Source organism: Helianthus annuus, chromosome 11 (assembly GCF_002127325.2).
Source record: "Helianthus annuus cultivar XRQ/B chromosome 11, HanXRQr2.0-SUNRISE, whole genome shotgun sequence".
NCBI lineage: Eukaryota > Viridiplantae > Streptophyta > Magnoliopsida > Asterales > Asteraceae > Helianthus > Helianthus annuus.
The window spans coordinates 159293367-159317604 of NC_035443.2; the positions used below are offsets into that span (position 1 = coordinate 159293367).

General features: G+C 36.3%; 1 protein-coding gene across 2 annotated transcripts; it reads left to right on the forward strand.

The window, feature by feature from the left end:
* Positions 1-1072: 1072 nt before the first annotated feature.
* LOC110869107 (fanconi-associated nuclease 1 homolog) lies at positions 1073-10958 on the forward strand. 2 transcript variants are annotated; one of them, XM_022118398.2, is made up of 15 exons: positions 1073-1304; positions 1404-1539; positions 2497-2951; positions 3031-3135; positions 4884-5148; positions 5253-5315; positions 5415-5489; positions 5633-5751; positions 6976-7046; positions 7137-7224; positions 7306-7446; positions 7517-7713; positions 8338-8611; positions 9520-9756; positions 10398-10958. In XM_022118398.2, the coding sequence occupies exons 1-15, from the start codon at positions 1173-1175 to the stop codon at positions 10839-10841; spliced, it is 2802 nt and encodes a 933-aa protein (XP_021974090.1). In that variant the 5' UTR covers positions 1073-1172; the 3' UTR covers positions 10842-10958. The 2 variants fall into 2 exon arrangements, with proteins under 2 accessions (XP_021974090.1, XP_021974091.1); XM_022118399.2 differs by having other exon boundaries at positions 1404-1502.
* The last annotated feature ends 13280 nt before the right edge of the window (positions 10959-24238 follow it).

Below are 24238 nucleotides of genomic sequence, written 5' to 3' on the forward strand. Positions count from 1 at the left end.
TACTCATGCAAAATATTGTAATTCAAACACGTTTCATAACAGTTACTGGCGCATCCTACGCCTTAACAAAAAAACTATGAACAATACGCGTCAGTGTATAAAATCAAGTTACTTGCGCCACAACGCATTAACAGACAGGGATTTACTTCCCAAACCTACAGTTAACTATCTATTGTTCATACAACCACAAGAATAAAGAAAACCTAAGCTAGGTCTTCTTCTTTGTCCGGAAAAACCTCCCTCAGCTGTGTCACGTAGTCGTCAGACTGTAGCGCGACAGTAATAAGATCCATGACTGGGAGCTGTAAAGTATTAAATTGAGTCTTCGCAGCGGCAGGAGCAGCTCCGGTATCAACACCATGAGTAGCAGACCTGCTAGTATCTCAGTCAACCTTTAAAATAATATATATTTTTATACATTTTTAAAAACAAAGTCAGCATCGACGATACTTTCTAATATAGGGAATGTCTGTAGTATGACGAATTTACGTGATATCGACATTGTTGCCATTATTAGTGTTATCTGTATTTGTTTTTATGATATTTGGTCAATTTAAAACATGTGTCAATATCATTTTGGCTGTATCACGACCTTATTTTTTTGTTTCCCATTTCGGTTACTATAGTAAATGCTGGTAATGGTATGACAGAAGCCGAATCAATACCGACCGGGTTTTTGCCGCATAGCACGGGTAATTTTGCGCACGACTCGATTCGAGTTTTAACAAGTCGATTTCGAGTAACTTGTGAGCTAGTCTCATAACAGAGACTGGGAGAGCGGTCTAACCACTTCATACCTTCGGGTTTTGATGTGGAAGGTACGATGTAGGGATGAGCACGGTACCCATTCGGTACCGAAAGTACCGGTACCGAAAAACGGGGAAAAGTGGTATCGGTACCGAATACCAATGTTTTACCCGTAAATATCGGTATCGTACCTGTACCGATACCGAAAAACAAAGAAAATAAGAACCGATACCGGTATCAAATATACCTGGTATGGTTAGATATGGGTTCAGTACAGTACCCGACACCAAATACCAAATGCTCATTCGTACTGTGATGTTACCCTAGCCCACTTGAACAACAACTCTTTTTGGCGGGACAAATTACCCAAATAAATTCACCACTAGTCCAGTACCATTCTCCAAGAAGAAAACAGAGTGAAGAAGATGATGAAAATTAGGTCAAAATCAAGCACCAACCGAACGATGCTCACCGGACGCGAAAGCCTGATCAGATTAATCGGAAAACGCCGACGATTTCTCCCCAATCGTCAATCTATTCTATCGGATCCGATTCAGGTTATTCTTTCTCCAATTTTATCCACATCCAATCATTACACCATGATTGCAGATTTACAGCCAATTAGTTATGTGATATTGTTTGTTTTGTTTCATTAGAGTGTTGTGAAAGATGAAAATGAAACAGAAAAGTCGTTAGAGGAACGGAGTTCGGGTTCGGATTCGGATATGGTTACGTGTCCGGTTTGCGGGAATAAGGTTCGTGGAGAAGAGTATATGATCAACTCACATTTAGGTATACCTAGGGTTTAGATTGCGTTTGAGTTTTTTTCATGTATTTGATTTTCTTGTGAATGCTTGTTGCTTATAGTTACATTAGTTTTAATTATTCGTTAGATGTAGGATTAAGGTTACCGACTTTTAGGAGGACCGTATAGAGCTTAGCCTTAAATTTCCTGTTTGGTAGTTTAGATCGTTCTCATCGGAGTCTTTGTCTCCATCTATATAATTTGACAAAAAACATCATTTGTCTAAGCGTTTGTATATTTTTTAAAAACATTTTACTCAAAGACACTTCTTTTTTTGTTTTTTTTTGGTTTTATACGCGCAAAATTATACATAGATTGATGAATAATAAGCCTTTAAATACAGAGTGTCACTTTACAACAACAACAACCATACCCAGTAAATCCCACAAATAGCAAAGCTACTTAGAGGGTCTGGGGAGGGTGGGATGTAGACAGACCTTGCCTCTATCCTATCCCTAGGGATAGAGTGTCACTTTAGTTTCTATAAAATTTTCTTTATTGCAGAGGCTCTAGTGTGGCGAGTTTTAGTTCCTTTTACCTATTTTTTTTATACATTTATAGATAAAGTAGGACTTGGAGGCTGCTCCAATGTGAAAGTTCTTACTAAGAATATTTTTAGTACACTATATTTTTCCGGTTTTTATGAGTAGTTATGTGCCTATGTAGTTGTAGTTCGTTCTCTTGAATCTAGATGTGTAGTCTAATTCACATATGAGTAAAGTGCATTACAGTGTTCGTAGGCATATATTGCAAGGAATGAAGTTTAAGTAATTGTTTAAATGGTTTATGCATTATAGTGTTTATTTGTTGGTTTTCTGTATTGTTGTTTGTTAAAAACATTACATGTTCCATGACTCGTGAAAACCCTGTCTTGATGGCCTTTTAGGTAGTTTTATAACGTTTTTTTGCACATTCATGTATCTTATGGATGCGTTTTGGTTTAGATGCATGTTTGACAAGAGGGACTAAAAGGAAATTAAGCCAGCAGACGCTTCTTCAGTTCAACTTCAGCCCCAGATCAAAAGCCCAAGTTGACCAAACAAATCTGGATGACACAAAATCTAACCCTACTTCTCATGATAAGGATATGACAGATTCGAGTGTGGTAGATATCGACGAAGCTAACAGTATCACATATGAGTCATCAAGTTCAGACAATGTTTCACTTGCTTATACAGATGGTTCAGCAGAAACCTTAGTGACTGATGACATAAGCATCGGGGGTCGTTCAACTATAAATGATGATGAAAATGTTAATTCAGATGATGACATATCAGGGAAATTGCTTGCAACCTTTATTGTTGGCCGACGGTATTGTGAAGAAGAGGAGTTACATACAGGAAACAACGTATCTCTCTGTAGAGATCCTGAAAATATTAAGGACTCTAATGCCATTAAGGTTAATATTTTGATGTTAGTTTACATTTTGAGTCAAAGTGCTTTGCGAATATTAAAGAATTACTTGGACTTTGATTCAGGTTCTTTCTGCAGATTCTGGATGCATTAAAGTGCTTGGTTATATACCTCGAGAGCTAGCTGAACACTTATCGAAGTTAATGGACACATTTGGCATAAGCTTTGAGGTATAATAAACTTTTGTGGAATGCTACCAGCCTACCAATATACATACACATATACACATATACATATACGAGCCGGGGGTATCACTGGAAGCGGCCTCTCTATTCCTATTGGGTAGAGGTAAGGCTGTCTACATCTTACCCTTCTCAGACCCTACCTTAGCTTTGCTATTGGTGGGATTTACTGAGTATGATGATGATGATGATACACATACACATACACATATACATATACATATACATATACATATACATATACATATACATATACATATACATATACATATACATATACATATACATATACATATACATATACATATACATATACATATACATATACGTATACACTTGGTTTAAAAAAGCGTTAGGCGCTCCGAAGCGTTTTGGTTCCAAAAGGTATATGAAGCGCTCAAAATAAAAAAAAATAAAAAATATTTATACACATCAATATGACATATTCTACTTTTTAATCAATAATAAATACAAAAATATGATTAAAAAACACACTTAACACATAAAAAACATAGTTAAAACATAAATTAAAGCTGAAACACTTAAAACATAAACATAAAAATAGTCTTTAATCAATAATCATCATAATCAAGTATGTATTCTTCTTCATCAACATCACTTAATCCAATATCTTCTTCAAGCTCATCTTCATCATATAGAGCTTGTTTTCTCTTGTCCCTTGATGTACTAGCACCGTCGATTATTGGAGAAGGCTGATTTTTGAAGAAAATATGAAGAATTGATGGAGAAGAGGGAGGGAACGGCTGGACAAAGCTAACGTTCTTTTTTTTAGGGTAAAGAAGTAGCGGGTATATCAATAAAAAAGTTTGGACCTCAATTAAATCCTATTGGAGACTATTGGGCCCAAATAAAAACCCAAATCTGACCTGATTGGGCTGGAGCATCGCTTCAAACACATGGCGCTTCGGGCTTAAAGCGGCGCTTCAAAACGCTTCATGTAAATTATCGCTTCAGATAAAAAAAAGCGCTATTCCAAACGCTTCATCGCTTCACGCTTTAAGCTCGCTTTTTTAAACCAAGCATATACATATACATATACATATACATATACATATACATATACATATACATATACATATACATATACATATACATATACATATACATATACATATACATATACATATACATATACATATACATATACATATACATATACATATACATATACATATACATATACATATACATATACATCAGATATAAAACAATCTTAACCTAGGAAGTGTAGGAAACCAGGTCAAATGAACTCCAATTTACCTCATTCTTACGGCGTTGGAATCGCCTCGTCGAACCCTATCCAAATATATATAGGGTTTAGCTTTTAGTGTTTAGACTTTAACTTTTAGGGTTTAGCTTTAGGGTTTAGCATTAGTATTTAGGGCTTAGTTTTAGGGTTTAGCCTTAGGGTTTAGGGTTTAGCCTTAGGGTTTAGGGTTAAGGCCTAAGGGGTTACGATTTTTGGTTAGGGTCCAACGACCCGTTCCAACACCGCTGAAATGAGCTCAATCGGAGTTTGTTTGACCCGGTTTCCTACACTTCCTAGGTTAAAGACATGTTGTACCGGGTCCTTACCCCATATACATACACACACATATATGTATATGTTAATGAGCATGTGTTTTCTGACCCAACAAGCGCTGGAACTGTTGCACCTGCTCAAACATCTCTCTAAATAACGATTTACATGATACTTTACAGTGATTGTATTGTAGGGTCGTATAATGTCGGTCCCTGAACAATCTCGTGCTGTTGTCCCAATTCAAATTTGGTGTCAAGAGAAGATTTCTTTTAGTGAACTCGAAGACGAAAAAGTTAAAGTTTTACAGTCATTATGCCGACATGTTATAAATGCAGTCAATTTAGGTGAGACGGCACCCCTTGGCATGGTGAAGTACCAACAGAATTTTTGCCTGTTGCTACAAGAGGTTTTGAAGTCGACCCCTCATGTTTTTACACATGATGAAAAGACTTTCTTAGGTGCGTATATAATATATTGAACCTAGTTTTGTTTATACTTATACATTTCCTGGTTTACGCATAGTTTTATATAATATTATCCTTATGTATGTTTTGCTTTGCAGAAAAGTTTCTTTTGCTTTCTAATGATAGTCAAAGGCTCTTCATTCGTCTTTATACACGAAAAGGTATTGATCATGTCACTTATAAACATTTATTGTTCTTAGCTGAAATATTGTAGCTTCCTATCTTTGGTTATAAATATACGTATTCTTTTTTTACTTCAGGTCCATGGTTTCGAATGTCTAGTATATCCTATGCTGAAATATTGGACAACCAACTTGCAGTGAAGGAACTCTCTGGTAATTTAGTTGTTATATATTTACAAATTAATTGTATCTTCGTATTTTTGGCGATACTCAGAAAGAAAATATTTTTAATATAGTATATATATAATATATAATGTTAGTAAGGTTATGTATAATTGTATATTGTCATCTTGCAGAAGCAGGTTATATTTGTTCCACTGAAACCACAAGTGAATTACACAAAGATGATTTGGAACAAATTTTGAACATTCTTACTGTGGGTGAGCTGCGGGAAATTCTAAGTGCGACTAATAAGGTCTGCATTGCATGAGATTAATATTACTAAACTTAAATTTCACTAATTTCATTCTTTAAACCGGATTAAGTTACTGAACATCTATGCTTTCCCATTATATTCTATTTTTTGCTTTCTTAAGAGTTAAGGTTGTTCGTTATACATCTAACGTAGTATGCACTGATGGAGCATTCCGGAGTGTACCTCCTAAATTTGGTTGATACTGTAGTTGTGCTCCTAAAGTTACATTTTGGCTTCTGATGACCACACATGAAGAGAACTACTGTGTGGACAGATACGGGCCATAAATTGTTAATCATCTAATGTTATATATATTTTTTTTGTTCTTATGAAAAATACGCAGTCCAAGATATTAAATTTGTGAATATTGATGGCTTGGATCCTAAGTTAAAATTCCTTCTCCCCACCCTCTCTCTCTCTTTCTCTCTCTCTCTCTCTCTCACACACACACACACGCACGCATGCACACACATATATATATACAGTGAAAGTTTTAAATACAAAAGGGTCTTAACGTGCGATGGTGCGCGAGTGAAAAAATAACGTGCGTGATTATGCAAATAACGTGTGTAATTAGGGTTAACCCAACCCATGCGTAATTTTGCAAATAACATGCGTAATTAGGGTTTAACCCAACCCATGCGTAATTATGCAAATAACGTGCGCAATTATGTATTATAACGTGCATATTTTAAAAATGAACATGCGCAATTCACTCGCGCACTGTCGCACGTTAAGGGGCTATTATAGTTTATACGTTAACCCTCTCCTGTTTACATATATGTGTGTGTGTATATATATAGGGTTTGGTTCATTTGTGAACAACCCCCTTAATAGTGAACTGTGTGAACTAATCCTGGCCCTTGATTGTCAATACACTATTGTAAATCAATGGCCATAATTTGATGATGAAAATACACTAGTGTATGATGAAAGTACACTAGTGTATTTCACGATTTGGTAATTTAAATCAATGGCCAGGATTTGTTCACTCAGTTCACAAATATACTAGTGTTCACTCTAGAACCCCACCCTATATATATATATATATATATATATATATATATATACAATTTTACAACGGTATATGCTGGCACTTTTTGTCTTTTTTTGGCTACAGTTGTTTCTTATAAACTTCATTTTATTGGAATGCAGTTCTCATTGACTTTCTTATTGCATTTCTTAAGCTTAAATATTCTTCTGATAAATGTTAGCATTTTTCAGAAATGCAGTCATAGTTCACGCAAGCAAGAGTCCATTTCGTTACTTCTTTCTGCATACGGGGATCGATCAAGGTCTTACTATATTTCCTAAATCCTAATTATCTACTCCATCTGTACTCAGTTTATTTCTTCTATTAATTATAATCATCACGTATGCCACAGCTCATTGCTATATAAAATGGTCCTGGAGAAAACTGGCACTTGCATACGTATTTCTTCAGCAGCCGATTCCCTCGTTTGGCGCGTTGAGGTAAATGTATTATGACATCACATTAATTCGGCGTTTAGTTTTCTGACTTTCTCTGGTATCTCTTATATTGTTTTTGTACAGAGGCTTTTCTTCTGTAACGGGGAGCAAGATCTGTCGGCATTTTTACTAGTGGATTTGGGAATCGTGAAGTATCCAACTTACAATTGTATCGTCACTGACCAGTTGTTTTCTAGTCGAAATGATTTACTATCTTATGAGGAGGTAATACCGAGATTATTAATTGTTTATTTTAGCCTATAGTCGTTACCAGACTAATATAAGCTGTCAATAGGCACTCGAAGTAGCACAAATCATGGATGAATCTCTTGAAGAAGATGACTCATCAATGGTCTTGAGATGTATAGCAATATCCATTTCCCGTATATCTAGCTGTGCTGCAAAAGCTATTAAATTCTCGTGCTTTTCGGCATCGTGGGTCTACTCCAAGGTGGTTCTTTTAGGCGTTTCTTTTCTCGAGTCTGAACGTAGGTACGGGCTCCGGTACATTCTCTCATAGGTTATAATTTTGACACTTTGTTAGTGCACATTTGTGTGTCCCTTACTGTGTGAATAGGCTAGATAGAGTGTGTTGTATTTGTAGATAGTTAACGCATGAGTGTTGCGGTTGACTTGTAGCCATACGTTGTGTGATGTACAACATATGAGCCATGCGTGTTAGTGTTCCAACGCATGAGTCATGTGTTGTTGCTCCCAACGCATGAGTCATACCCTATAAATAAGGAGACTTGCGTTGGAGAAGATAAGTTTTAGATTTTTGGAGATCGAACACGCTTGTTCTCTCCCAGAGCTTAAACGATGTAAACTCTTTCGGTATGAAGAAACTGTGATGACCAAACGTTATGCTGCCAAAATTTCTACCGAATTTGTTTCCGTCTTGAACATAATTAAACACCGATCCGTAGAAATCACGTTCTGTTTCTCGTTTTTTCACAATTTTACTTGTCAATGGGTCAATCCGGGTTATGTTTCATCTTCAACTGGCAAAACCAAAATAAAATTAGCTCAAAAGAAAACAGGTTAAACAGATGTTTTTTTTTTTATTTTATTTTTCATATGTGATTGTAATGGATGTAATAATTTATAATTTCTCAGGCACACTGATGCAATTGATTTACTTAAGCATCTATTACTTAATTTTGCTAAAGATAGAAGAAGAGGTTATTGGACACTAAGACTCTCAATTGATTTGGAACATCTGGGTCGGGTCAATGAGAGCCTATCTGTTGCTGAAAGTGGATTAGATGATCCATGGGTTCGTGCGGGCTCAAGAGTATCATTGCAAAGGCGTGTACTTCGATTAGGAAGACCGCCAAGACGGTGGAAAGTTCCTAGTTATTCTGAATCTGTCAATAGAAAGATCCCCGAGGTTGTTACTAGTTAGCTTATACCTCTCAGTCTGGTATTTATATATTGTGAAAAAATGAATTATGATTTTGGTAAAAAAACCGATTCTCGGTTCAGCCCAAAACCGAACCAGTTTTAAATCGGATGCAGAACGGAACTGAACCATTTTAGATCGGTTAGTAGGGGTGCTAAACAGGTCGTGTTCGCGGGTTCAATCTGACTCGAACCCAAGACTTTAGACGAACCTGAACACGACCTGAGCTCGAAAATTGTGTCATACATATGAACCTGAAGACGACCCGAATATTCGCGGATTGACCTGAGGACAACCCGAATATTCGCGAATTGACTCGAAGACGACCCGTTCAACCCATTTTTTTTCTTAATTATTTATTCAAATTATAATGTTAAAGTTAAAATTTACTACAAAAGAACACAAATGTATATAATACAGTTACATTTAAATGATAAAATATTATCTCAAAATTCCTTTTTTAAGTTGTAATTATGGCATAAAATACACACCCAATATAATTCATGTCATAAAACATATTGTAAAAAATATAATATAATATAAATGGGTTAAACCGGTCAACCCACCAACCCTATCGGGTTGACCCGAACCCAACCCGTTTAGCTAAATGGGTTCGTGAGTTCAACCTGAAACTGATCCGAATTTGCTTAGACTAAACCCAAACGCGTGAATTTCTTGTTAGGTTCGTGTCGTGTCAGAAATTCACACCCCTGTCGGTTAGGTAATCGGTTCAATTTATCTGAATTTTTTTCAGTTTCTGTTCTGTTTGGACCCGATGGGAACTCCTATCAGTTTTAGTTTGCAGACATGAAGTTATGACGTCTAGGAGATCTAAAATTTTAATGTTTGCTCTTTATTTTCACTCAACAAGTCTCTTTTTTGGAGCTATTGTTTAGGTTCATGTTCAAGGTAGGCCGATTAACTGTAAAACCGGGACAAAGAGCAGGTTTTACGGTGAAGATGGAGAACAATGTGGGGTAGAGCAGCTTGCTCTTCAGTATTATGCGGGTGAAGATGGTGGTCAATGGCAAGGTGTTCATTCAGAAAGCGGAATTTGGTTGACGGTTTTTGGACTTCTTATGTGGGATGTTATCTTTTCTGATGTGCCAAACGTCTTTCTCACCAGATTTCAGGTACCGAAATACAGTTACATTATAAGTCAAATGTTTTATATTGTCACTTTGTCAGTTTCTATTTTGTGTTGCAACTTATGCTAGTTGTTGATTGTTGGTGTTAAAAGTTAAACCATGTCATGTCCCACATATTTATGATTGGTTGATTTGGATTGTATTTTGTTCTTAACGGGTCAAATGGATAAAACAAAGCTTAAAAGGAAACGATTTATATAGATCAAACGTGTTGAAAGTGTCTAACATGTTTTTTTCAGTGTTGTAAGAATCGCTGGCGCTAGTCAGCTGGTGGGGTATGGACTAGCGATTAATGAGGATTAATAGGATTAATTGGATTGAGATTTTATATATAATTTTCAGTCTTATATGTATATAAACACATTTTTATATGTATTTCTTTTAAGTGGACATGTTTTAACACCTTTTTTGACCCATATTTTCATATAGATAGGATTATTTGCCGGAATTAACAGGTTTTGGTCAAGAATTTGGCCGGAATCGCTAGAATGCCACCGGATTTTGGTCATTATGCGATTATCAACATATTATTGGTTTTGAAACGAACGCACATCTCTCTTTATAGTTTATACGTATTTATACACACACACATATTATCTGAATCTTTTGCTTGATTTCTATTGCAGACTTCACCCTTAGATTTAGACACAGATTACTTTTACGAAGCTAGAAAAAGCATCATAGAACAATTATTATCAAAAATTCAGGAAGGCATGGCAGAGGAAATACTCATAACTTCATGGGAATCACATTTTGGAACATCATGTCGAGGTGTTAACTGGAACAGACACTCGTTAACTGAACTCCGAGCAGTTGTGACTTGCATAGGTAGCGGTTGCATGGCAACCATCTGTCGACACCTGGCACAAGACTACAGGAGTTGGTCTAGCGGCATGCCGGATCTACTATTGTGGCGGTTTCATTCTGATTATAGCGGTGAGGCAAAACTTGTTGAGGTTAAAGGGCCTCGGGATCGTCTTTCTGAACAACAACGTGCATGGCTTCTGTTTTTTATGGATTCTGGCTTCAATGCTGAGGTTTGTAGGGTTAATCCTCCAGTTTCCAAGTAAGAACAGTGAGAGTTTCCAAGTAAGAACAGTGAGTTGTTTGATCTGTACAGATTTAATTTGTATAACATTAAACAATATTTAACAAATTAATATATAAATATAGAAACATTCAGTGAATAGGGTTGTTTTGGGTCGGAATTGATCCAATGAGCATTAAGATAAGATGTTGAATATGTTATTATGAAGAGTTTCTGTGCAAGTCTACATGTTCTTAGTTAGGGCTGGCAAACGGGTCTAGTCGGGTCAGAACGGGTTAGGATCGAGATGAGTCAAATTAGAAAAAGGTTGTTTTGGGTTGGGTCGGAACGGATTCGGGTCCAAATGGGTTTGGGTCAAATTGGGTCCAGTTCGGAATGGGTTTCGGGTCGAAACGGGTTGGGTTTTTTTTGCCGTTTCTATAAACATGATTTCATCATTCATAACCTTTTGTTCTAGTCGTGACAGAAACAAAAGAAAACCGATCAAAATGAAACAAAGAAAAAACCTAAACCGACCAAAATGATAAAAAAACCGAAAAATCTTTTTGTACACGGATCATTCTCTGGTGCCTTCTCTCTTTTAATAATAATATTACATATTAATTTTATATACAAAATATAATATAATATTAATTAATATAGTTAGAGATAACAAATATAAATATATCAAATAATATAATAAGTATAATATTATTTAATATAATTAGAGATCAAACGTATAATTTCAAATTTAATTAATAGTAAATTACTTTTTGAGTCCCTATGTTTTAGTGGTTTTAACCACTTGAATGCAAAATAAAAAAGTTTAACACTTTGAGACTCTAACCGCTCATTCACACCTTCTCTAAAAAATTCAAAAAACCTTTTGTAAGGTTGAGTTCTCTAAGTTCTCACAACTCGTAGAAGTTTTCATTTTACCCTAACCATATATATTTGTTAAGATAAAATATATTATTTAGATATAAACAATAATTACTAATAAGGTATCAAATCACATGTACAAGTAACGAAAATATAACTGTTATTTATTTTTACTAATTTATTTAAATAAGTCATTTCATTAGTAAGGATTATATACAAGTTTATAATTTATGTAATACACGGGGTTGTAAGCTAGTATTAAAATAGCTGAAAAGCACATTGATTAGGGAACTACTAACAAGCAACATACATACAAAACCTATAAAAAATAAATGATATTATATACCCAAATATCCAATACTTTAACACGATGGTTGTAATAGTTTTATTTAGAGTTTGTTTTATGGCTTGAATTTTTTTATTGTTGCCTTGCTACTTTTATTTTGGTTGGTTTGAACTTTGAATGTTGCAACTCTTAATTAATGTTTTAAATGGTTTGATTTGTTTTTATTGAATTGTTAATTTTGCGATTTAATTGTCAACCGGTTCCCGCGAGAACCGTTTACACGAGAACCGTTTAACCGGTTCGGAACTGAACCGGAACCGTTATAATACGGTTCGGTTCCGGTTCTTAAATTTAGCTATTAATGGTTCCGGTTCGGGGATTCGGTTCGGTTCTGAACCGTTGCACAGCCCTATCAAGGCCTTAACAAATTTAAAATTATATTGTTGATACTTAATATGAACTAGTTTTTTTTTATATCGCGCGTTGCGGCGAAACCGAGCAAATGATAATGTAAAACAAACGTGATTTGAAAATAAAGCATGTTGTTTTGAAAATCAAACCATTAGAACGATTTAGTTTATCATCGTACCGTTTTATGATACCAAATAAATACTTTATTTTGAGTATAACCTTGTTTGAACAAAACTTATAACGGAATGTCAGAGAAAGAAATCAAGCACAACTACGTACTTAAGTTTTTAGAAAAAAGTTATAAAGGATCAAATTAATCGATAAATTAATATATTTAAAAAAAGAAAAAAACAATTATTAAAAAAGTAAAGGAAATGTACGTTTAAAAAAAAGGAAAATATGGTATTACCAGTAAATATAATAATAAACTATTATAATATATTAAATAATAAAATAATAAAAAACTATATATTTATATAATATGAAAATGAAAGGTCGGTGACCACCTTTCTATTTTATAAAATTCACCCTAATTTTTCTTAATTGATAAGACTTCTCCCTCAAATTTCTAACTACACAAAAACCAGCCTTCTAATTTGATTAAAATGAGCCTTTTACCTTTTAACTTGACAAAAAGCCCCCATACTTTCTAACTTTTTTTTAACCTTCAAACTTTTTACATATAACCCATCCTACCTCTAAACTTTACTATAATGCCATAGGTAACCCTCTAACTTTAACTTTCTAAAATTTCGAGCTTACCCTAAAACTATTTTCTTACGCTTTTATTTTTTTAGACATATCGGTATACATTCGAGTTCTTCTACGCTTTAATGTAATTTTTGTTTGAAAACGAGTTGGGTCAATTATTAAATGTTTTTTATGTACGTTTTGACGTAAACTTTGTTTGAAAATAAATCGGGTCAAATGTAATACGTTTTGATTCGGTGGTATAAATTTGAGCTATCATACGTTTTGACGTCAATTTAGTTCGAAAACGAGTCTGGTTGATTGTAGTCTATACGTAGTCATTTCGCGTATGACGCCGCCGCAACACACGACGGGTAAAAAAACTAGTTATTATAAAAATAAAATTACTATTCATGATCCTTCGAAATCAATATATATATATAATCTTATCGGTTCTAAAAATTAATTATTCTTATTAAGTCTTATGATTCAACTTCAGATTTTATCTAAATAATAATTGCAAACTTTTTTTTTTTTGAATGACAATAGTTGTAAACTTAGTTACAATACCTCACAATGGTTTTCTATTTAAAGCCTATTCTAAATATTTATAACGGGCAATAAGCATCTATTACTCTATTAGCAATTTAGCATAATTCGTTTTTAACAATAAGGATTAAAATATATACGAACCTTAGAATTCTTAATGGTGGAAACTATAATAAAATTTTACTGAAGTTCCTTGGCTGTATAGCAATGAATCTATAAACGATTAAAGCATATACGAACCTTATAAAGCATTAAGTTTGTTTTGTGAAACCGGTCAGTAAACTACGGTAAATATCAAGCATTGGATATTCAAAATTCAAATTATGGGTAGTCATAAACTTTTAGAAAAAAAAACGAGGTTTTATTTTAGCAATATAAATCGGGTTATTCGGGTTAACCCGAATTCCCGAACTAATTAATTGTCTTCGGGTCGGGTAATCGGGTTTGGGTTTTACAGGGTGGTAGTTAATCGAACCGGGTCTTTTCGAGTCCGATTCAGTGATATGCATTTTATGTGACAAGGAAAATCCTTAACACTAGTTATTTCTTTCTCTTACACATAATACATGATTAATAGTTAATAATGTTTGTTAAAAAACATTTTTTTCATTATTATGGGTATAGCTTTAGTAAATGGACAATTGCATATTTCTCCTTAAAAAACTGCTTAATTGCGTATTTACCCAAATTAAAATTAATATTGCATATCTCCCCTTCCTTAGCTATTAAAATTGCATATATCCCATTCCTTAACTAATATAATTGCAAATTTACCCATTTTGATTTATTTTATTAAAAACAAGTTATATAATGACTTTTTACCTTTATTTTTACTAAAACTTAAAAAAAAATTATATTAAGACATCTATTACATTGACAAACATTAGACAAATTTGAATATTTTAAGAGTTAAAAAAAATACTAAAAACAAAAATAAATTATATACAACAAGGCAATATAAAATTTAAACAAAGAAATAACAAGCGTATATTCAAGCATAAAATCCTCTAATCTAAAAAACAAAAATAAAGTAGACGTGACCCATATCTATGGCAAAACCTTGTTCATGTTTATGAACCAAGTCAAACCTTATTATTATGGTTTTCCTTGATCTTCTTAGAAATGAGAAGCTACTTTACAATTGTTAAACTAAAAATGCAGTAATTAGTCAGACCTTATACAGTTAGTTATATGTTATGGTGATAAGGTGTATTTCCTTTATCTTAAAAGTGAAGGGTTAAAATCCTGTAAAATGCAATAAAAGTATATCAAAAATAGTGTAGTTTGTTGTTTAAAAAGAAGATATTTTCAGGTATATTAAAAATAATACTATTATTATTATTATTATTATTATTATTATTATTATTATTATTATTATTATTATACCGGTCAAAAACATCAATACGTATTTATTCATTTTTATTAGTTTTTGTAGATTTTTACTAGTTTAGCGGTTTATTCTAGTGTTTAAGTTTTAGTAAAAATGAATAAATATAATTTTTTTTAAAAGAATTGTGAAAAATTCATAAAGACTAGTAAAAATGAATAAATAATTATTTTTTAAGTTTTAGTAAAAATAAAGGTAAAAAAGTCATTATATAACTTGTTTTTAATAAAATAAATCAAAATGGGCAAATTTGCAATTATATTAGTTAAGGAAGGAGATATATGCAATTAAGCATTTTTTTAAGGGGAAATATGCAATTGTTTCTTAGTAAATTATCCGATTCTCTTAGATAACGATAACTTTTATTATGAATCAACTAGCAAGAGTTAAGTTGGGAATATGCTTCTTTACCATTTTCTTCTTTCCGGTTTTTAAAGTCCATAGAGATGTTAATGCATGCCATTGCAATCCATTTTTCGATCACTGGTTATAAATATGTATCATAACCCGTCAATTAGTTCCTGTGAAGTTCACGTGTCACACCCCCAAATTACCACCTAGGGTATGTCCCTATTGGAAGTGTAACGATCCAACAAAGAGCCACCAATCATATCAAACACGAGTTATAATGTATTGAAATACCCAATTGAAATAAATGTATCGTTTGAAAAGTTAAACCAAAACCAAAGTACTGAGCGGAAGCATAAATGTATAAGTGTGTAGATGTATCAAAACCAAATCAAAATAACTGCTTATTATGACCACAACCACTCCAGCAGCATCAGACAGCAAGCTCCCAAGTTCCTTCAATAATTACCTACAAGCATGTAAACAAGTGTGTCAGACTACGCTGGTGAGTTCAAGGTTTGTGTTTGTTTACCAAGTAGTGTTACCAATCATGTGAGTAAAACAGTTTACAAAACGATATGTTGTTTGTTGTTGTGATGTTTGATGTTTCGATGTTGTTATTACTCGATTACCGAATGGCCAGATGATATGTGATTGCCAACCCCAATGCCTCTATCAAAGCATTGGTTATGTTTTAAGGTAATTAGTTCACGCCCGTTCTCCTCGAACGTCGTGAGGGTGCCAAACCTAATAGCGCTATCAACTAATAACCCCCGTTGCCCTACAAGCAACGACCCGGTAGATGTAGTGGTCTTACAATGATAGAAAACTGAGTACAATAACCAACATCCCATTACCCATGCATTCCTCATCGGAACGTTACCCGTTATCCCTTCACTGGGATCCATGCTTGAGAAAGAGCAATGAACTCACCTTAGGTTTGCTCGGTTAGACAAGTTACTCGTTAAATAAGTTCAATACTCACGACCTAGAAGAGTGTTTGGTAATGATCAGTTTTACAGTTTGTTTACACATAGATCACATCAGTGGTTGTCACGTATGGCACGTATAACAGTTAAGCAACAATTCAAGCAAGAACAATGATTATTCAAACAGTTGATCCAATAGTACACAGTATCGAGTAGCTCAATCAAGTTACAAGGTCCGATCCAATCAACAATCCCAATCCGGTTATCTAACCCTAACCGGATTGCCATTAACACTATAGAACCGATCCGGATGGCCCAAGTCCATCCGGTTAATATATAGTCCCATCCGGTTCGTCATGTATTCAACCTATCAATCCCATACATCATATTGTTTATGAAATCATTTGTCATAATGTAAATCTACTATCTAACCCATTTAACCAACTGCGCGGCCCAAATCAATACACTAAACCCAATCAACTAATATTCAACATAAGATCAGTGAACTAAATTAACCATATTACATCAACCGGCCCAACATTAACTCAATCCAAACTACCCAGCCCATCGTTAGTTTACTGTTTAACCAGCCCAACATATTTATGTTGATTGTTATTAATTATTCGGCCCACCTTTGACCAATCTCTATAACCTGAGCAAGTATGCTACAACTAATCCAACAACACCCCTTATAGCCGTAGGCCCTAAACCCTCGTACAATCCAACACTTGATCACATTGAACCTTACAGTTTATGATCACACATACGAATTTCAAATTATATTCAACATACACAATTAATTATTAACAATACACAATTAATTATTCACAATACACAAGCTGCCCCCCTATTGGACCTTTGCTCGGCCCACTAGATGATCAACACATCTAATCACAGATCAAGCCCATGTCATTAATTTATTTAGTTTGCAAGTTATCATGTGTCACCACCACTAAAATTTCCCTATTTTCATATAAATAACCTGATGTTTCCTACAACCAAAGCCGACAACTATTTTCACCTCTCTATCCTATTGGACCGATTTCTGTTGGTGGGTTTGACTAACATAACATATCACATGATTTGCACATAGGATCACATATGATTGCATCGAAACCACAAACCCCCCACATGGCCGCCATTTGCTTGTTACCCCTTTGACTTAATCCAACCACAACTTACCCTATTATTGGACCGAACATGCCCCCCCTGTCATTTACTATAATTATGTATTACACAATACCCCACACATATACACATTAAATCTTTATCAAAATATCAAAGATCACACATAACAATATCACACAACATAAAAGTCAATCAGTGAGAAACACTAACCAGGAACCTGATTGACTAAGATGTTATCTCGAACAGGAGGGGGGGGGGGGTTTCCACAGAACTCGTGCGATCAGGGAATAACCTTTAGGGTTCTAGACTTGAGATATAAGTAACCTAATATTGATCTCTAATACGTATTCATATAGGATTGTAAAATTGGGCGGTTCTCTTCTAGCCGAAACAATGGGCTTAAGCCCATGTAGAATAGGCTGCCCAACTTAGCAAACAAGCAATATATATTTACAATTAAGGGAGGTGGGGTCCGACTCTCATGTTACATACAAAAGAGTGGGCTGAAATCACATAGTTTGGGCCGAGATATAGTATATACTTATAGGGTAAAGGATAACATTCAAGTCATGTATACGCGTAACGGGCCGATACATTGTTTGGTTTGAATTGTGTAAGCTAATTATCGCACAATTAATTTAACGGAGTTATATGAATGGCGTTTAACAAAGAATGGAGGATAACGAAGAGTTTAGATCACAAGATAATGCGTCACTTAACCTAAAGAATTCGGGTTGTCACATCATCCCCAACTTGAAAGAAATTTCGTCCCGAAATTTAACAAGTAAGCACAGAGGAATGAAGTGATGAAAACTCTAATTAAACTATATGTAATACTACGCAAATAATAATCACAAATAAAAATCAAGCATTACACGCGATCACTAAGCATCCAAGTACCGCACAGGCACTACGTAAACCAAATTGTAAACAGGATTGCTAGGTCAGTTGGGTGCCACATCATCCCCAACTTGAAAGGGAATTTCGTCCCGAAATTCGCCAAGGATATCGAAAGTTGGTCCCACCGTTGAACAATCGGGGATAACAGAGCTTCACCTGATCTTTGCGTTCTCCCACCGCGAATTTCCACTATTTCTTAAGCTTAACAGCTTCCCTAGGGGTTCAAGTACAAATCCTGGATCTGTGACTAGGTTCTCATTTCCATATATGTGTTTCTGGTTGCTAATATCCTACCTTGACTTTCCCACATGTCAAACTTCGTTTCCATGCGTGGCTATCTGGGCCTTCAGGCCCGGTCACCCACATATGGTCTTCAGGTTTTAATGCATCCTATTAAAACTCAGGTGAATAGGATATCGAGGCCCATGTGCTTCGCCTACCCCACTTCCCTAAGCTGAGTAAGCTGTGAAGACGTTCTCCTAATTTGGTTCCCAAGAGTTCACCGCTCCCCGCAGTGCTAACGAGGTTAAGGCTACGCAATCTTCGAAAATCCCATGATGAATCTGTGATAGTATCCAGCGAATCCAAGGGATTGCTGTATCCCAGAAGGAAATCAGGATTGGCATAAGGTCGATTCTGGAATTCTACCTAACGATGTGGAAGTAAACCAGGTAACTCTTCAGAAGACACGTCAGAAATTTCACGAATACTGGAAGATACTCTATCTTCCTTTCTTAAAGTGGCGAATCGGTGACAAGAGCTAGTATAGCAGAGTAGCCCTTCCGTAGACACTTCTGGTCTTTCACGACTGTGACAATGCCAACAACGGCACCACTACGATGATCTTAAACTGATAAGGATTCCCCACTGGGGAGAGGGAACGCACGATTTTCTTTTTGCAGAGAATTTTCGGCTTGGTACATAGATAACCAAGTCCATGTCAATGACCATGTCAAAACTTACAAGAGTATTGGGAAGTAGGTCAATGTCGAACACTTGACCCACGAGATCAAGTTTACAACCAAAAAGAACATGAGAAGCTTCTATCGATTTACTATCAGTTAGTTCTACTACATGCTTATTTACAAGAAAGGTGGAAGTCAGTCCTAACTAACGACTGAACCCTAAGGCACATAACTCCAATCGAAACAAGAGTCAAATAAAACAGAAGCAGAAGAAGATCATTCAAAGAAAACGTACCGGTCTCAACATTTCCATCATTGCGAGTCTCCCCCAGCGCCAATAGTAAATACTCTTCCACGTGCTCCGTTCCCACCATTGTTCCCATTGTTGCCGCTCCCAGTATTGTTGTTGTTGCCAGCATTCTGATTAAGCTGAGGGCAATCCCTCTTAAAATGACCCTCATCACCACACTGAAAGCACCCCTTTTGATTTCCCTGGTTCTGTTGAGACTGTTGCCCTTGCTGTCTCTGATTCGACTGAGTCTGCTGCTGCTGCTGCCTTGGCTGAGGAGCCCTACAATCCTTGGCCTCATGGCCTACCTTGTCGCACCTGCGACAAACTCGATCACACTGCCCATAATGATGAAACCCACATTTGCTACACTGAGGCTTCTTTCCCACATAAGGTCTCTGATTTTGATTCACTGCGGATGATTGGCCAAAGCTGCGAGTACTGCCAGTATCTGTCTTCTTTTGGGGCTGAACCGAGTTGGACGCCTTGTCCATATCACCCCACTTGCGTTTGCCATCAGTGACAGGAGTAGTGGCTGTAGTGGCGGTAGTAGTAGCTTTAGAAACACGCGGTGGCAGTGAGTTGCTTTCCACCTCCTGATCAATAATCTTGTGAGTCAACCGGACAATCTGGGTCAAGTTATTGAGATTTGCAGCGGTAACCAAACCCTTCACTCGTGGAGGTAACCCCTTGATGAATAGCTCGATCCTTCGTGACATCGGTCGAGACAAATTCGGACACAAGTCAGCCAGCTCATACGATCGCTTCACATACGCTTCAACCTCAGATCCCACCAGTTTCAAATCGTAATACTCGTTCTCTAGCTTCTGTATCTCGTCACGAGGACAGTATTCCTCCCTCATTAATTCCTTGAAGTCATCCCAAGTAGTAGCGTTTGCTGCATCGATACCCAGCAGCTGAACCTGGGCATTCCACCAGGTTAAGGCACCATCCTCAAGCGTGCCTGTCGCATACTTCACGCGGTCCCCCACAGGACAGTTACACATAGCAAACACTGACTCAGCTTTCTCGAACCACCTCAATAGTCCCACAGCCCCTTCCGTCCCGCTGAAGGTCTGTGGCTTACAATCCATAAACATCTTGAACGTACAGGCAGGCTGGTTGTTTGGGTGCGCAGCTTGGTATGCTGCCAGAGCCTCAGCCACACGTGTGTTTATCAGATTCGTTAACTCGGCCTGAGTCATGTTGATGCTACCACGACCGTGTCCTCGTCCACTCATGTTTCTATATATGGAAATGAACTAATTTAGGTGTCGAAAACGAGGAAGGTGCTCAGGTTTATCACGTTAAGAACGATTAACTACCATGTTAATACACAGACAGGGAAGAACCCCTCTTACATTCGTTAAGTCTCATTGGGATTTGCATGCACCACGCGTTATTATTATGTGTGCACCCATGATAATAAGGCGGTTTGCATGCTCCTCTCAATGCTTCTTAACTTATGTTTGAAGTTTCTCCCACCCCAATCAACACAAAACAAGCACTACCAACAAGATTAGGATTTACTAGATGTAAGTGTTACGTTACACTATCAATGTGTCATGATGCCTACCATGTCGTATCGTGCATGCTATAAATATAATTACGTTTACTAGGCATATAAAGCATAAGCTAACGAGGAACGAACCTTGCAGTCTGAAGCTGAGTGTCATGGTCATTGTTTGGATCAATTCGGTTATAGTCTGGTTTTATGAAAACGTTTTAAAACCGAGTTCTCTATAACCAGTGGCTCTGATACCAAAATGTCACACCCCCAAATTACCACCTAGGGTATGTCCCTATTGGAAGTGTAACGATCCAACAAAGAGCCACCAATCATATCAAACACGAGTTATAATGTATTGAAATACCCAATTGAAATAAATGTATCGTTTGAAAAGTTAAACCAAAACCAAAGTACTGAGCGGAAGCATAAATGTATAAGTGTGTAGATGTATCAAAACCAAATCAAAATAACTGCTTATTATGACCACAACCACTCCAGCAGCATCAGACAGCAAGCTCCCAAGTTCCTTCAATAATTACCTACAAGCATGTAAACAAGTGTGTCAGACTACGCTGGTGAGTTCAAGGTTTGTGTTTGTTTACCAAGTAGTGTTACCAATCATGTGAGTAAAACAGTTTACAAAACGATATGTTGTTTGTTGTTGTGATGTTTGATGTTTCGATGTTGTTATTACTCGATTACCGAATGGCCAGATGATATGTGATTGCCAACCCCAATGCCTCTATCAAAGCATTGGTCATGTTTTAAGGTAATTAGTTCACGCCCGTTCTCCTCGAACGTCGTGAGGGTGCCAAACCTAATAGCGCTATCAACTAATAACCCCCGTTGCCCTACAAGCAACGACCCAGTAGATGTAGTGGTCTTACAATGATAGAAAACTGAGTACAATAACCAACATCCCATTACCCATGCATTCCTCATCGGAACGTTACCCGTTATCCCTTCACTGGGATCCATGCTTGAGAAAGAGCAATGAACTCACCTTAGGTTTGCTCGGTTAGACAAGTTACTCGTTAAATAAGTTCAATACTCACGACCTAGAAGAGTGTTTGGTAATGATCAGTTTTACAGTTTGTTTACACATAGATCACATCAGTGGTTGTCACGTATGGCACGTATAACAGTTAAGCAACAATTCAAGCAAGAACAATGATTATTCAAACAGTTGATCCAATAGTACACAGTATCGAGTAGCTCAATCAAGTTACAAGGTCCGATCCAATCAACAATCCCAATCCGGTTATCTAACCCTAACCGGATTGCCATTAACACTATAGAACCGATCCGGATGGCCCAAGTCCATCCGGTTAATATATAGTCCCATCCGGTTCGTCATGTATTCAACCTATCAATCCCATACATCATATTGTTTATGAAATCATTTGTCATAATGTAAATCTACTATCTAACCCATTTAACCAACTGCGCGGCCCAAATCAATACACTAAACCCAATCAACTAATATTCAACATAAGATCAGTGAACTAAATTAACCATATTACATCAACCGGCTCAACATTAACTCAATCCAAACTACCCAGCCCATCGTTAGTTTACTGTTTAACCAGCCCAACATATTTATGTTGATTGTTATTAATTATTCGGCCCACCTTTGACCAATCTCTATAACCTGAGCAAGTATGCTACAACTAATCCAACAACACCCCTTATAGCCGTAGGCCCTAAACCCTCGTACAATCCAACACTTGATCACATTGAACCTTACAGTTTATGATCACACATACGAATTTCAAATTATATTCAACATACACAATTAATTATTAACAATACACAATTAATTATTCACAATACACAAGCTGCCCCCCTATTGGACCTTTGCTCGGCCCACTAGATGATCAACACATCTAATCACAGATCAAGCCCATGTCATTAATTTATTTAGTTTGCAAGTTATCATGTGTCACCACCACTAAAATTTCCCTATTTTCATATAAATAACCTGATGTTTCCTACAACCAAAGCCGACAACTATTTTCACCTCTCTATCCTATTGGACCGATTTCTGTTGGTGGGTTTGACTAACATAACATATCACATGATTTGCACATAGGATCACATATGATTGCATCGAAACCACAAACCCCCCACATGGCCGCCATTTGCTTGTTACCCCTTTGACTTAATCCAACCACAACTTACCCTATTATTGGACCGAACATGCCCCCCCTGTCATTTACTATAATTATGTATTACACAATACCCCACACATATACACATTAAATCTTTATCAAAATATCAAAGATCACACATAACAATATCACACAACATAAAAGTCAATCAGTGAGAAACACTAACCAGGAACCTGATTGACTAAGATGTTATCTCGAACAGGAGGGGGGGGGGTCTCCACAGAACTCGTGCGATCAGGGAATAACCTTTAGGGTTCTAGACTTGAGATATAAGTAACCTAATATTGATCTCTAATACGTATTCATATAGGATTGTAAAATTGGGCGGTTCTCTTCTAGCCGAAACAATGGGCTTAAGCCCATGTAGAATAGGCTGCCCAACTTAGCAAACAAGCAATATATATTTACAATTAAGGGAGGTGGGGTCCGACTCTCATGTTACATACAAAAGAGTGGGCTGAAATCACATAGTTTGGGCCGAGATATAGTATATACTTATAGGGTAAAGGATAACATTCAAGTCATGTATACGCGTAACGGGCCGATACATTGTTTGGTTTGAATTGTGTAAGCTAATTATCGCACAATTAATTTAACGGAGTTATATGAATGGCGTTTAACAAAGAATGGAGGATAACGAAGAGTTTAGATCACAAGATAACGCGTCACTTAACCTAAAGAATTCGGGTTGTCACATCACGGGTTATAAATTGAACATTATGAATTGTGAGTTTTCATTATTTAGATTATATTATTCGAAATCGTCTTCAAATTTTACACACTATTTTCATGTTGTTTGTTGGGTCTATTTTTTTTTTTTGAAGGGTGACTTTCAATATGTACATGGACCATTGGTCACCGGGTTCCCGTCAAGAACGGTTACCCGTCAGCCCAGCTTTCGCAGACGCGATGTTCTATCGGACCCCGGCTGCCGCTCTGACTGACCTTCGCCCGGAAACCATACTGCCCCCACACGAGAGACTCGCTGGGATAACAGCTGGATGAAAACCGGGTTGCCCTCAGGACCGCACCATGCCTCGATAGGTAACGATCCA

Excerpts from the sequence above, each read along its gene's own strand:
- LOC110869107 (XM_022118398.2), top strand. The coding sequence starts at position 1,173 with ATGATGAAAATTAGGTCAAAATCAAGCACCAACCGAACGATGCTCACC. Across the intron at positions 1,305-1,403 it reads TTCTATCGGATCCGATTCAG|AGTGTTGTGAAAGATGAAAA; the intron begins GTTATTCTTTCT and ends TTGTTTCATTAG. Across the intron at positions 8,612-9,519 it reads TCAATAGAAAGATCCCCGAG|GTTCATGTTCAAGGTAGGCC; the intron begins GTTGTTACTAGT and ends GCTATTGTTTAG.